General features: G+C 36.8%; 1 protein-coding gene across 1 annotated transcript; it reads right to left on the bottom strand.

Moving 5' to 3' along the window:
- Positions 1–1,658: 1,658 nt before the first annotated feature.
- Positions 1,659–5,895, bottom strand: LOC116206833 (cytokinin riboside 5'-monophosphate phosphoribohydrolase LOG3). The gene is made up of 7 exons (XM_031539650.1): positions 5,469–5,895; positions 5,031–5,128; positions 4,790–4,820; positions 3,699–3,798; positions 2,360–2,430; positions 2,117–2,260; positions 1,659–1,980 (listed from the first exon to the last, which is right to left on the bottom strand). The coding sequence occupies exons 1-7, from the start codon at positions 5,589–5,591 to the stop codon at positions 1,888–1,890; spliced, it is 660 nt and encodes a 219-aa protein (XP_031395510.1). The 5' UTR covers positions 5,592–5,895; the 3' UTR covers positions 1,659–1,887.
- Between the last annotated feature and the right edge of the window lie 10,617 nt (positions 5,896–16,512).

Genomic DNA, 16,512 nt, shown 5'->3' with positions numbered 1-16,512 from the left:
CTCTCGAACCAATCAGATTGATACAATCTTGTTCCATGCGCCCTTGGTCCACTGTATAACAAGTATGGATTTTTTTTTATAAGTTAAAAGGCTAGGTCGGGTTATTAGCCTGCTGTAACTGTCCCAACTAAGGAAACCAAACTGTCACGGAATGTTCCTTTCGCCATAGCTCGCTGAGACTTTAGCCCAACTTGATCACCGCAACCCCACCAACACACTAGTGAATTAAGTTTAAGGCCCGCTGGATCAAGTATTATGAGCCAGTCACCGCCATCCCATAATACACCCACATAGTGGCGAGCTCTACGTCCTCAGTGAGGTTCGAACTCATAATATTCAAATGGAACACTTGATGCTTAATCACTAGATCACTGTGCTGGTGGTGTATAACAAGTATGGATTGACTTGGAGTTCTTTACTCAACAATCATCTAGAAATCGACTTGAGCTCCTTGCCTCCACAAGTCGGGGAATAACGGTTGATTTGAGGCGTCTTACCTTCAGAGATCGAAGGAATCGACTAGACATGAGCCTTTCCCATTGTTGTACTCTGATTTAGTAGGATATGTAAATCACTAGATTTAACCATTTATCGAATAAAATAAAGAACTCGCCTATTTATAGGCAACAGAAAAACTAGAAATTAATATCAAAGATGTAGAATGATCGGATCTAGAAAATTTCAAGGATATAAACTACCCAATTGATCGATACAATCTTATCATGAAAATGTCATATTTCCTTAATAACCAAATAACATTTCTAATAGGGGTGGATGATCTCGCCTCACCGAGAATGGGCCTCTCCACTATATTCTTCTATCAATTCAACAATATAATTATTATTTTTTTAAAAAAATTTTTCTCCTATTTAATAATAAATTATCACAAGTATTGAGGATGTGTGAAAATTTATTAATTCAACAATATAATAATATAATCTCTTATTTAGTATTAAAACTGAACTTTTTGCATTGTTTTAGGATTTTCCCTATAATCTTGCTATTAAATTTCTATGCGCATATTTCAATTAACATTTTCATGTCTTCATATTGGGTGGTTTTCACTATTTTTCCAACATTATCTACACTTATTAGAAATCGGGGAACGACTTCCTTGTCTAACATTTAGTTTCCAAAATTGTTCTTCCTCCTATTTCACCAAAAAAAAAATCGTTAAATTTATGGATAATTTTGTAAATTTACCTCTCAAATTTCACTATTTTTTCCCCTAAAACTCTCCCATTGTTCTCACTCTCATACCTCTTTTATTTCTCTCTTTTGGTTAACGTGCTACACATACCTCCCTCTTCTTATTGAGATTTTACTTTTTTTAATATATTTCATTAGTTTTAATTTAATATTTATTTTTAAATTTTTTACAAACATGGGTATTAGTTCTGATTATACCATAAATTTATGTCAAAATTATTGAAAGAAAATTACATTATATTGCATGAGATGGAAAAAAGAAAAGGTTTTATAAAATTTTCTCGTAACACGAGTCAAGGGTCTAGTCTTTGCAAAAGTGAAGTATTATACTTGAGGCAAACCGCGGAAGTGAATGATAAGTCCAGCAACGAGTTTATGTTAAAAAAAGTGGGCAATGTTCATAAACTCGATCTCCCACGTACAAATTGAACATACAAAAAGACGACATATTTCCATCACAAGGGGGAGTTCAGAGTCTTCTTCACATATATATCGTAGTCAAAACCAGACATTTACAGAGCAAAACAAAAAAAAGGAAACAAAAAAGAATATTAATCTCCCCATCCCCAACCCCCAGATTTTTGGGAATGTTCCAAATTAGTCCTTTTTTTCTACTTCCACAAAATGTCATTTCCTCTTCTCATCTTCATCATAAATTCATCATCAGTGAGTCCTTGTCTATCTAGATATGTTATAATCTTCGGGGTACTCAAGTTGCTCTACGTCCCAGTTTAGTTTCGGAGCGACTCTCTCTTGCCAAGGAACATACTCCTGAGATAATAAGAGAGGAAATGTCAAAAGAAAATTAAAATTCTGGAAGTAAATGTTGAATGAAGGGAAAGTTTTTTTTTTTTTTTAATATATCATACAAAATATTCTTTTGATATTAGTTTTTTAAGAACTTTACCTCTAATTTTTTGACCAACTCTTTTGCAGTTGGAGCAGAGATAATGATTTGGCGAGCACTGGGGCTAATGAAGCCCTCCTCAACAGCTTTGTCAATGAATGACAGCAAAGAGTTGTAGTACCCGTCCACATTTAGCAACCCCACCTGCAAAAGATTATTGATACAACATGATCAGTTCGTGGTCACAGATATCCCCGAAAGAATCGAGAATATTGCCTGCGGAAAGAGACTCATATGATTTACCGGCTTATCATGGATCCCGAGCTGGGCCCATGTTATGACTTCGAGCAGCTCTTCTAGAGTCCCGTAACCGCCTGCATCAAACAGGACAGACCGATGCCGTGTTCGTTATAACCTGGTTTGTAAATAAGTGTCTAAAACCCTTTCTTTTTTAACCCCCCTCTCTTTGTTTGCGGTAATACCAAAGTTATGTCTTCATTGGGATGGCATGATGTACTGTTAAGGGGGTCACAGAGCATCATGTGTTTTTTTTTTTTTTTTAATAATTTTGAGAGCAGTAACGATTTCTGACTTTGAAAATATTCTCAAAAGATCATAGTTAATAATGAGCCATTTGAAACTGAAAGGGGGAGAGACTGATTCCCTCTAAGGTTGCAGGTGTGCTAGTTGTCAAAGAACTATTCGGTGAAAGTGGGGGTCTCTGTCCTTTTCTCCTAATATAGTATAGAAGAACAAGACTTAAAACAGCAAGCATAATAGCTCACATGTGACCTTGTTTAAGAAAAGAGCATCCCAGCAACAGAACAGAACAGAACAGAACAGACACAGTCATAGAGGAGGAGGTCCTCTGAAGAAGCTATCTCTTATTTTCAGTGAAGATGGTGATGGGTCAAAAGGTCTAGGGTTTGAAGGGTTGCTCTCTAATCATGGTTCTTGGGTTCTGTGAAAATAGTGCAGTAGTCTTCACTCTTCACTTTCACCCCAGCTGTTGCTTTTCTGCATCACTAGAAAACTCCCTAGTGAGGCATTAAAAGTTTTGGCCACAGCAGTACTCAAAGCTTGTCTCCCTCACAGGCATTTTCCATCATAGGCATGCCTTGAGGGAAAAGGGACGGAACAAAGAATTACCCTTTCACTCATTGAATACTTATGGATCATAAACTTAAGAGGAACTTTGACAACCCCTTCAAGCAAAGATCTGAGTTTCTCTTTTCTTTCACAGGCTTGTGCATCTGACAGTGAAAGATGAGGGTGGAAGTTTCAGGGGAGGAGGAAATTCAAAGGCAATGATTCAATTTGGTTCCCATTGGCTTTGACTAATTAGACTGTCAGTCTCTGCAAACAGTACAGCAACAGGGATCAAATTAATGAATGAATGAAGGCCTGTTCTGTTCTTTTTTCTCAACTGGAGCATCATCATTGCTGGAGACATGGTTGCATCATCCATAGTTCGCAGATACTAAAAATGGAAAGGAAATGGAACGAACCTGAAAGCCATTTAAAGGTTTTCTTTCTCTGATTCAACTTAGTGCATGCTTCTTGAAATTATGAATTAACATGGAAGAAGGAAACGTTGGAGAATTTTGTGAACTGCAGGACTGTTTCTTTTTGTTACACTGACCTGGTAAGGCGATAAAAGCATCTGAATGCTTAGCCATCTCTGCCTTCCTTTGATGCATATCTGCCACTGCCTTCACCTCCCCTACCGTTTCACCAGTTAACTGTGCAATTGGACAAACCAAAAATGTTACAGTCAAATAAATTGATGAAATACATTTTAAGTGTAGATATACGGTATATTTATTTATGAGAGTGAAGATTTATGGGTAAGCAAACTTGGATAAATTTGTTCGTTTATTTCTATCGAAAAGAATGTTTAATCTCTCCTTCCGGGTTAACTAAGCAAACGCTTTTCGGTATCAGCTACGGCTTCGATTTTTGTGGTGGAAAGAGGTTTTGGGATGTTGTGCAATGAAGCAATGATGAGGCATGCAGGAGCAGCGTGCTTTAATCCAAAAGCTTCATGTCAGCAGCCTTGCAGTGGAGGACCAACAACTCCGAAAAGTAGTTCAAAAAGAGATTCATTCAAGGTTACTTATAATGATAATTTACTGTAAAAAAAATTTCAAGTAAGAATGAAATTAGATTAGCTAAGCCGATGATTTGTGTTGATGATCAAGAGGTCGGAAAAAGGAGGGTTAAAAGCCGAGGGTTAGAAAAGGGCTGGATAAAACTGCAGCTTTACTGATCATGCGAGGATAAACAAAGAAAGTAGAAAAGCAGAGAGGAAGAGAACTGAACACATCAGAGCAACAGTCTTTAAAAGACCAAAACAAAAGCAAAAAAGAAAAAAAAAAAAAGATATGGATAAGACCACTTAACCATAACCATTCATTCAATGTGAGAAGCTATGTATCAAATATAACTGATGACGTGTATAGATATATAACACGAGGTAGAAATGTCACAGTAGCTTTGCAAGAAACTTTAACAGCAGCAAAACGGGCAGGGGCAAATGCAAGACAGACAATCAAAGTCAAGAAGAGAAAAGATTAAAGAACAGGGAAAAGGCTGATGTTGATAAGTAAGTAAACATGCTGATTATGTTTGGCCTTTTTTTTTGGTTCATTCTCTTTTTCTTTCTTTTTCAGTCTGATGGGAGAAAAGGTTTGGGACTTTTCTTGCTGGGGCTGTAGAATTAAGCAGACATACCTCTCGAGGCAGGAGGGTCTTGGGAATCACTCTGCAGAGAGAGAGAGAGAGACAGTAACATGACAAAAGAATTAGTTATAATAATAAGGTAAGAGTGCCAAAAACAAGACCAAGACAAAGATAGCAAAGCCCCTCAAGGAGTTTCATTCCTTCTGAATCCTTAACGACAATCAGTGTGTTGGGTTAATAATAATTTAATTAGACAACAGGGGAGGAAGTCTCTCAGTCTCAGTCTTCTTACCCAAGGACATGCCTACCGCCATCATGAACAGCTTGAGATACCAGCCCCATCAGTCCTATGCTCCCGCCTCCGTAGACCAAATCAATGTTCCTCGAAACCTTCAAAGAATTATCAGCACAAAACACTTAAAAAAATAAATTATATAGAGAAAAAAAAAAAACAAAGGGGGGTGGAACCGTGGAAACGAATAAAAGATTTCTTGATCTTCCAAGCAAGCAGAGAGCTCAAAGGTGGAAACTTTCGCTCATGAAGTGAGGATTGTATGAATGCACATTGACTGGAAATCAACCGAAATCGCATTTACCGTAAACACGATGGAAAAAGGAACAACCTTTTCCGCAGCAAACATTCATTCTAGGAGGGAAAATTGTTGGGTCTGATTAACCCGAACCAAAAATGGAAACCCGGAGAAGAAAATTTGGATTCGATCGAACGTACCAGTTCGCGGCCGAGCTCGATAGCGGCGTCCTGGTAGCTGCTCTTCTTGCCCTGGCTACTTCCACAGAAGACACAGATTCTCCTGAACCTCGACTGCTTCATTTCGCCACTCTCTTTCTCCATTGTTATTCTCCCCGTGATCTTTTGTCTTGTGGGTGTTTCGCTTAAAGGGGCAAAAAAGATCAGCAGGGGTAGACACCCTTTTTCAAGTTGGGGGAGGGGGACGAGGAAGATGAAGGGAAGGGGAATATTCTGCTGGGTTGATAGAATACAGTGTGGGGGTCACTCCCAGCAGAGGGGAAGAAAGAAGAGAACGAGAATCAAGTAGGAGAAAGAAAGACCGAAGAAAGGCGAGAGCTTTGCTTGCGTGACCACTACTCCCTCCCTCCCTCCCTCCCTCACTCGCATTCACTCTGCCTATTGGCTTTAGTCTGCTCCCAGATGCTATTGTTAATTGGCCTCTTCCCCCCTGAGCTATATATAAACTTTCCGAGCCTCCGGACATGAAAATTATTATATGCTCTAAAAGCAATACATCTGATAGTGTTCGCGGGTCCTACACACGTATTCATTGATATCGAGATTTCTATTTTTTACGGTGACTGATTCTGTATGTTATGTCACTTATACTTTGGCGGTAATTGACTCTGTATACCACGTCACTTCAAGGTCCGAGCATACGAAAGTTCAGCTGGGCTCGTTCATCGTTTTTGCACGTGAGAGAGAGGACCGTAGCACGCTCTCCCTCGCGCACATACATGGAAGTGGAAATATACGGAATTCATAGTAGTGCAGGGTTATATTATATATATACAAATATATATATATAAATACATACATAGATATAGACATATAAGCAGTGAAAATGGTCCATATGTTTAGCTGCTTCTTTTTTTTTTTCTTTTTTTCTTTTTGCTGAAGTCCATATGTTTAGCATCATCTATCTCTCTAGTCTAATCCACCCCTCTCATCTGAGATATCCCATCCTCAGAGATTCTATTGAATAATCTCTGCTGGGATAAGGTATCTTCCATTGAAAGACCAGAATATTTTTCAAACTGCCTGTAATTATTGCTGTCACATACACTATTTGTCTCTGATATAATATGATCATGTTTATATATGATTGTACTTAAAAAACACACCAAAACAGGGTTATTCCGGATATATTTTTAAATACACTATATGTACGTATGTAAATCCTACATTTATCGATATCACTTCATGGACTGATTTGTCTCAATACATACTTTTTAACTTCCACCGTTGTGTGTGTATATGTATATATATATATATATATATATTTGGGTGATCAAAGTATGGGACTCGTGGTTATATTGCAGATATATACATGTGTGTGTCTATACATAGATAAATGATTTATATATTAGTTTAGGCAGGAAACTAAAGACAGCATTTGTCTGGAAGCCTAAGAAGGACAGAGTCATAGGGAATGGACAGAGCGTGTGATGGGCGCACTAACTTTGGGTTTGGTGAAATTGTTTCACTCACTAATAATGGGCTTATGCCTTATAGTTTTTACACACATACGGCTGCAAATTAAATTATTATATATTTTGTTTTACCGACAAAAATGGGTCTCTGAGCTGAACAAAGCATGGGTAAGTTCAGAAAACAGAGATATATAGAGGTTGGCTTAATGCTTTTTATATGGAGCATTGTGCATGCAAGAATTAATTCAGTAAAAACCTTATATATATATATATATGTGTGTGTATGATAATATGATGTATATGTTTGTTTATGCATATAAGTTAAAAAAAAGAAGCATATAGTACTGTAGATGGGGTAATGTATGAAATGGGTCTATATATACATATATTGCAGATATATTATGTAACATATAAATCAGTGGTTCTTAATAATATATAATGTTGCCCTCATCCACCCAACTATGGTCGGCACTCATGTTGCATCCTTGGGGGACATTATATTTCCATTTCGAGGCCCCCCCATAACCTATATTTACCCCTCACTTGGCCAAGCGTGTTCGCTATCTCCAGCGGCTTTGATCCCCCTCACTCACCTTGGCCAAATAAGCACCAGTCGTACAATATATATTATGCTTCCCGATCGAACAAATATCGGTTGAGCAGGAAAACTTGATAGCTACTTATGAGCGTATGTTTGCATGTTGCCATGATATGGCAACTTGATGGATGTACTGCATTCATACATCTTAATTTCTTGGGCAAGAATATTCATATCTATTGGCTACAACCTTCTTCAGAGGTGATGCAGGTGCATAAAGCACTGCACCGGCGAAAATAGGGTGTCTTGTACATAACTTTAAAGGTTAACGAATGCTCGTGCGATATATCGTAGAATTAGTGAACCTATAATGTTATCTACATGACGTTGGCATTTGATGTCCCATTTGTTGGGGGTGCTAAATCATTCTTAATGGGGAAGCAAAAGCATTAGTTTAATCGATTCATCATATGGTCTATGATTTAATTTAATTTTATAATTACAGATTCATAAATATATATATATATATAATTAGAGGCGGGAGGGGATGCATGCCATGCCAATATAGCAGGAACTGCACCACCCCCTAATGCTAGCTCTTTAAAATTAATAATAATAACCCAAAAATAAATTAATAATAATCTCCCAATACGCATCCCCAATCCCAAAAACGGCTTTCTAGCTGTCTCCCCTTTGTGCTCTCTGAGTCTTCTTCCAACAGTTCTAGAGGCCCATCTTTTTGTGTTTGTTCTTTTTTTTTTCTTTTTTTTTCTTTTTTTTTTTTAGTATTCGAAGCCCCAACTAATTCAATTGAGGTAAATCGATTCATTAAAGAATAAAACTCTTCCAACGTGAATTTTCTGCATTCATAAAGAATTGAACGCGAGACCTTGATTAAACGAAACAAGCGCCGAATCACGTGAATCAATTCACGTTGATTTTTGTGTTTGTTCTTTTTATTTAACTCAACATGTCGAGATGTCCTATAACCACTAATAAGCAACACTTCCCATTCCCACACATGCTTGAAGAGACTATTTATAGTAGCTAGCTAGTATACATCGTGCATTCGCAAAGATTAGTTAATTAATCTATAATTTACTCCTTTGTTAATTTCAACATCTCCCTCTACATGAAAGAACCGAATACACCTTTTCCGATACCTTCATGGACCGAAGAGTGGCTTTTTGACATCGTAAAATAAATGGATTATTTCGACAACATGTCGGGATGTCCTAAAACCAGTAATAAGCAACACTTCCCATTCCCACACATGTTTGAAGAGACTATTTATAGTAGCCAGCTAGCATACATCGTGCATTCGCAAGGATTAGTTAATTAATCTATGATTTACTCCTTTGTTAATTTCAACATCTCTCTCGACATGAAAGAACCGAATATACCTTTTCCAATACCTTCATGGACCGAAGAGTGGCTTTTCGACATCGTAAAATAAAAGTGTTATTATGTTAAATATCTCATGGTATCGCCGGTTTTTCAACTCTATCGCATGATTTAAAAATTATTCAGAAATATCCATAGTTTTCATTTAGTTCCAAATCTATCCCGGCGTTATTTTCTCTATCAACATTTAACAGTGTTGCTAATGTGGAACGTAAGTGAGCTCATTCATGCCACTGTGGCCCTTTGCCCTGAGATAGATTTGAGAAAAAATTAAAATCATGAGATAGGTTTAGAGCCCACTTATGTTTCATTGACGGAAAAATTGACCGCGTGATAGATTTGGAACAAAATGTAAACCATATGCCTTTTTGAGAAATTTTAAAAGCATGTGATAAATTTGAGAAACCGATAATACCATGGGATATCTGACGTAATAACCCATAAAATAAACTGGCAGTGTCTTCTAACAAAGAAAGGAAGAGAAAAATTATTAGCTTGTGAATTACAATGTCGTCTAATCCTCATATATAGTAATTGCCTGGTACTTATAGTCATTTATGGCACTACAAGAAAAAGGGTCTAAGGCAACCCATGCAGGGACCTAGGGCTACCCATAAAGGGATCGTGATAGGTCTCGCGACTGTGCCGATGTTCAGCTATGGGTCGCTTAAGGTCCGGTGGGGATAGGGCTTTGCGACGTTTAGAAGAAACATAGCTAGAAACCCGTCTGTACCGACCCATAACAGTAGTCGCTGTAACCCTTAGTCGGCGAAGAACCACCTAAGACAACGTTTGTATGGTAGCCCTAGACCTGACTATGGCGACGTTTGATAAACGTCGGGCATGACCACCCTGTGACTACCCATGTTGACGTTGGCCTCAAGTAACCTACGTCGACGTTTAGTAGACGTCACCAAACATCGACATGGGACGACTCATATTTGTGTCGGCTTAAAATCACCTTGATGGAGCAGCCTAATGGTCAGATAGTGGGTTTTCTATCAACAAGTTGTCAGCTTGTTGACAGATGATTAGTAATGGTTTTTTTTTTGTCTGTCAACAAGCTGTGAGTTTGTTATCGGGATACTATCGTGAAATTTATTTTAATCAAACCTAAACAATTACAATAAATATGCATGTAAACTCAAGAATTGCATCACATCATTATGTCGAAAATTATTATTGCACCATAGTTATCAAATCTAATGTTACAATTCCCCACCAAACTAGGCCCACAAGTTTAATAACAACGGAAATATTACCAATAACAATCCCAACAATTGAAATTTTTTCATGCTCATCCAATACGACCTTATTACTTAGTCAATAATCTTGAGCAACATCGCCTCTTGAGCCTTTTATCGAGTCGCAGCCTCCGTCTCCTTTAGAGTTTTTCTTGTAGAGCTCGTTGTTCGGCTTTATACTCTTCTTCCCTTTTTACTTGAGCATCTGCCTCCTCACGGTGTTTTTGTTGTAAAGCTCACTATTCGGCTCCATCCTCCTTATCCTCCTTGGGAGGCATAGAGATTCTCCCGTTTCATCATATCAACAATCAAAAAAAAAAAATTCAATCCACACATGGATAGTCAAGCTCGAGGCCCGTAATCTCACCTAGTCTCGTCTTATCCCAATGAGCCACTATTCAAAAGGAGTTTAGAAGGGGGTTGAGCCCAGGTTTACTAGGGGAGATGATATGAGACATTAAAGACGAGTTTAGCAGGCAAAGCTATAGGACGAGACGGATTAGCTAGGGTAGTGAGCTACGATTGGGGTGGTTTGGTCTAGGCTCCGAAGCTGCAGGACAGATACGATGACAGAGATTGACAAAGAGAGAAAAGGATGAATCGAGAATGGGAAGGGACTTAGCTCAAGGCTGAGGCATAGGCCTCGAGGTCGGAGTCATCGGAGGACCGCCAGAGCTCTCGGGCAGCTCTGAAGGAGGAGTCAAGCTCGGCAACAAATTGAGGAATGAGAGGAAGGAAAGGACGTTGAGGGCTGACAGCAGAGTCTTGGACAACATGCTCGAGGAAGGGCAGGAGGTTTCGGTGCATTGTAGACGTGATCACCTGCGCTAGAGAAAGCTCAGGCTGAGCTCGCCGAAGACGATGCTAGACGGTTGTGCGCGAGGCTAAGGTGTTGTGCTTGAGGTACAGACCGTCGGTAGTGGCGCTACTAGTTTCTGAGATGAAGGAATCGAAAATGGCAATGACTTGAGGAAGGAGGAAGAGAAGCTCTAGGGTTCTTTTATTGGAGGCGGCAGACTTTTGGAAGGAAGAAGTTGATGAGGTCACGGACTTGGGAAAAAATAGGAAGAAGATGGGAGGTTTTTTCCCGATAGAAAGATGGGAGCATTTTTTGTTCTTATGGAAGGTAATAGACAAAGTCCTTTAAAGAAATGATCAAGGAAAGAAAAAAATTAATTTGATTATTAAAACTTTTAAGTGGGCGGAAACTTTCCCGCTTGGTTTTTTAATTTTTTTTTAAAAAATCAATACTTTGGGTGAAACTTTTATGGGTCGCCCAAGACTTGTTAACAAGCTGCCAACAAGTTGCCAGATTAATGGCTGTTGAAAATTCTGATGAATTCACACATTATTAGCTAGTTGCAACAAGCTTACAAACATGCAATTTGGTGAAACAAATCCCTTTCATCCAATAGCAATTACTTCTCCATCCATTATCAGACTCTATATGTTTGTTATATATATGATTTCATATGACCAATGTCTATTATTAACAGTACAACCAATGAATTCGAGTTTATTCTATAACATACATAGATAAAGTTATAAAGGGAAAGCATAGTTAAGTATTGGCGCTCCAACCAAAAAAAAAAACACATCAGTTATCATTGATATCATCTTCTAAACAAGCTTGTAATCAGTCGATATACATATATCAAACCTCACAAGATTTGTATACAAACCTCTCGAGGAATTAATGTGTACCCAATCACATATAAACATGGTTACTCAAAAATCATCGTAATAGTCCAAATCGAACTTACTTGCACAAATCTCACGAAATTGTTATACAAACCTCTTGAGAAATTAATGCCAACCCAATCACATCTAAATATGATTACCCAAAAATCATTGCATAGCCTAAATCGATCATACTTACATAATATCAGTAATATAGTTTGCCATCGGCAATAACCATCACACAATTTTGAGTTTTATGAGACCTCTCCGGCTCATGGTATGGAAGCGGAAATCATATATTATCATATACATTGGTGGATCATAGACATTCTTGTTAATTATTTCTCTCTAACTAGAGAGTAAATATAGGACTATCCGTCATTTTCCATTGAATTTTGTAATATAATGGATAACAGTCCACCTTATTGAACAAATTAATTAAGATGGATATAAATATATAAAAATATGTATAGATATAGGTAGCTATAAATAGGGGGTAGATATTGTTTTTATATATGTATAAATATATATAGAATATGATAACAATGATAATTTATTATCTGGGAGTGGGAATGAAACTAAAAATGCTTGGCATGCATGCGCATTTAACATATTCATTTGGAGGCATATGAGGATCCGCGTGTGCGTATTATTACTATTAAATATTAATCTTGTTAATTTCGTATATCGCGCGTTACGTACTGTTCCTCCTCCGATTCCCTCCTTGGCATCATACAATAACTTGCTTATAAATTATTTGTCCAATAATATGAATTTTCTAAAAGAATTGATTGTTAACACACACACACACACACATTTATATATCTTATACTTTATACTATTATTTTTTGAACAAACTTCTATTTATAACCGCCACCATTTTCCTAAAATTTAATTTTATTATATACATATTTAGCGAATTTTTTTTATTATATACATAAGTTATTAAAATTTCCCATAGTAAAAAAATATATATCGAGAACAAAAATATATAAATTCACTATTCTATTGATTAAAATATCTTTTTCATTATCTCCTTAATTATCTTCCTCCACTATCTGTTTTTAAAAATCATCAAATTCAATGAGAGTTAAAAAATTGAAACAATTTTTAAAATAGAAAACTTTGAGTTAATGAAAATTGTACGAACACGAAAGAAAATGTATGAAATTGAGAGGAACTTTATGAACACGTTAGTTTCTTGAGCAGCAGAAAGAATCCAAGTTGAGGAAAAGGTGGGCGGAATGTGTCCAACTATAGTCGTAGTCCCTCGCTCGAACCCCCAACCTATATTTATTATTCATGGATCATTATACTTGATTGAGAAAGTTTTACTCCTTAGTAATGACTCGACTCGAACTGAATTAGTTATGACTCATTTGTCTTCTAAATATCAGAGTATATATATATATATATATAAATAAAATCATGCATATATAAACCTTTTAATCTAGCTAGAGGATCATTCAAGAACGCATATAAATCTAAAAAATTTGTATTTTACAGTAAAAGGAATTTCAGGTTTGAATAATGACTCATTTCTTTATTGGTTATAGGGACGGTACCCGTCATTCAGTAAAAAAAGATAAAAGTAAAAGCATACGGAACTCGTTGTGGGATATATTTGTCCCTTTTATTAATTATTATGTTTTTAATTTTATTGTATTAATTTAATGAGACTCTCTTATAATCGAAAAGCATATGAATTGAATTTTTAAAGCTTCTTCAATTGACACTTGGAAATGTAGATTTGCATGACATAGAACAAAGAAGGATGAGGAATAACATAGAAAGAACGGCATATTTGCCTCTGCCCACCTGGACTTCATCTTTTATTATTCAAGGTTTGTAGGGGCATTATGCCTCATCCTTGTATTGCTTAATTTATTTTCCTAATAAACTTGGACTTCGGCCTGTAATTCAAAAAAACAAAAACAAAAAAGTAATGGGTGAAAGAACGGCATATACTTTGTCTGCAAGGATTCTCAAGAGCTGACATGCGACGACTTCATGTTGGAGTAGAGACAGCACAGATTTTGGTGATTATTTTTTAGAAAAATTTAGAACCTTTTTCTTCGATCTTTAATTTCCTTTTCTTTCTTTTATTAATTTTTGGTCTCAGAAAGCGATTACAAGAGAGGCTATAAGTTACGTATTGGCTTTCTTCCTCGATAATCGTTACAATTTAATTAGATAAGTTATTACTTGCTGGCCAGCATATGACTGGTTGAGCTTGATTATCATTTCTTCATTTCATTATTATTTTGGCCTTTTTAACGATTCATAAAATTGTTTTTTGCCCTTTGTTGACCAGCTTTTTGGGAGGTTAAGCTAAGATCGGAAGAATTTATTTGATTAACTAAGGGCACATATTTCGAGTCATTTTGAGTTAAAGTGAGACGATGATGAGATGTCTAGCTAGTTAGTGATAATTAAAGTATTCAAAGGCTTTAATTTAGTCGAGTCGACAGATCGATCAGTTTCATAAGCTCGCCACAACATTTACCTCATGCAGTGGAACCACTTACGTAATATTTCTAGCTGATGATATCAGTTCATGCTATATTTGTCAAGCTCACCTTTCTTTGATCCAATCAACTCTCATCAACAATTTTCATTTATTGTCAATTTGAGTTACATCTTTCCGATTTTATATGTCAATGATACAAGCGTAATTAAATGGGAAAAAACTACAAACTTAATTAATAAGCCAAATTTTTTTCAATTACAAATTATATTCATTAGCTAATACAAGGAAATAAAAAGGAAAACTAATTAAATAAAGGGAAATAAGTAGTCTCATTAACGATGATCAAACATTAAATTTCTAAGTTATTGGACGAAAATGTGTGTTACTATATTACAACTCCTTTCTTTAATAATTAAATCGAAGTTAACTGCTAATTTAACTCCAAAAATTAGAAATGAACCATAAGTGGAACAACTTGCTCTATCCAAGAGGAATGTATGTGGCGTACGACAATCACAAAAGTTAATATCCCATATAATAATTTGCAAGTCCATATATAAATTGTTCTAGCTAGATCGAGTGTTGTGGTCCTAAATTATGAACTGGAATATTCTCAGCTTCTTGTTTTCTAATGTGTCATTTCATAAATGCCGACGGGAACCATCCACTATGTATGTACTCCAATTCATTTTAATCAAATTGAGTTACCGCATAGTTGCCCAGCCCTGTAGGGTCAAATCCATAGGTTCCGCCTCCCATTGCGAGAAGTTACTGTGCCACATGTCCTTGAAGTAATATTCACCAAACGTATTAACAAACCTCATAAGAACAGAGTCACATGGAAAAGATAATACATGTGTGATTGTCCACAATTTTCATGCACGTTGTATAATATCGAATGCATTTTTTTTTTTTTTTGGTGTTGGGGGTGGGGGCGGGGGTGGGGTTTGTGTGGGGGTGTTTCATTCCAATTGGACTTTTGGCGAAGAGCTGTTGGCATGTTCTACCCACCGCAGGGATTCCCTCGACAATTTTCACAGAGGGTGACAGGTTAGAACCCCAACTCCTGTGGTTGAATTTCATGTGCACAGTGTGGCATAATCTCCATCATACATCCTTCTCTGTGGTTTTTAAAGTTTTAACCACCCCCCCGATATCTCTCATCTCATACATAAAAATTAGCATGATAGATCAATGAACTCAGTTGCATGCCGATAATATCTTATCAGGGTATTTAATCGATATATATATATACATCGAGTACTATATAGTAGGACTCACGTTGGCACGTAGTTGTTTATTAGGAATGTCCCTCCTAGCTAATTACCTAATAAAACCAGTCTTTCCCACCACGTGAGGGGACATTCTTGATCGGACCGTAAAAATTCATTAAGGTCATTTAGAGGTTATATTAATTCCAAACACGGTTCCATCACATTCATATGCCCTTATTGTAATCAATTGTTTCGGCACCTTTGTGAAAAGTTATCTACTACAGACATACCAAATTTTAAGAATTTGTGATTTGTTCTGTCTACCTCGATAAAATTGGCCGTCAAGAATAGTTGTAACTTGTAAGAGCTAGATATATGCATGCATCCTTCCAAGCTGGTCCCACACATTTGTCTGTATATGACTATACGGAAGACCGCCGATGAATTTCTGTAATAATATATAAGGATGGACTAATTGAGAAATTCAAAAGCCTAACTTAAAGGGATTTGACTATTTTTATGGAACCTTCTTCCTCGATTGAAGCTGAGCATAGAGAGAGAGAGAGAGACATATATATGTACCCTTTTTTTGGGTAAGGATATATATATATACCCTTTAGAAATTAGGGCACTTTTTCCCTTTCGGTGGCCAAAAAAGCTTCCCATGCATGCAAAGGCCAATTCAATCTATGCTCTCTTTCACATGATTTTGGGTTTTTCTCCACCACCCCGACCTTCTTCTTTTTTTTTTGGCCACTTTAAGTTAGAATGGGACTCATCAATCTATCTTGATTTTAGTTAAACACACAATAAAGAGACCACGACAACCTCTTTTTGACAATTGAACGAACCTTGAAATAGTCAAGGGGACACGACATTGATCTATAAATCTTTCCCTCAGCATGAATCTCTCCTTGCTTTTGACTTTTGGTGGTCTCTAAATTTCAGCAAACTGTCTCATGCACATTTTCGAATTTTGAATGCATACATTCCGTTAGTAAACTATTGTCCAAGCACAAAAGATCGGTGTTTGAGGTTTT

The sequence above is a fragment of the Punica granatum genome, chromosome 5 (assembly GCF_007655135.1).
Source record: "Punica granatum isolate Tunisia-2019 chromosome 5, ASM765513v2, whole genome shotgun sequence".
NCBI classification, from domain to species: Eukaryota; Viridiplantae; Streptophyta; class Magnoliopsida; order Myrtales; family Lythraceae; genus Punica; species Punica granatum.
Note: the sequence above shows the minus strand (reverse complement) of the source record. Positions and strands in the feature narration are given on the sequence as shown.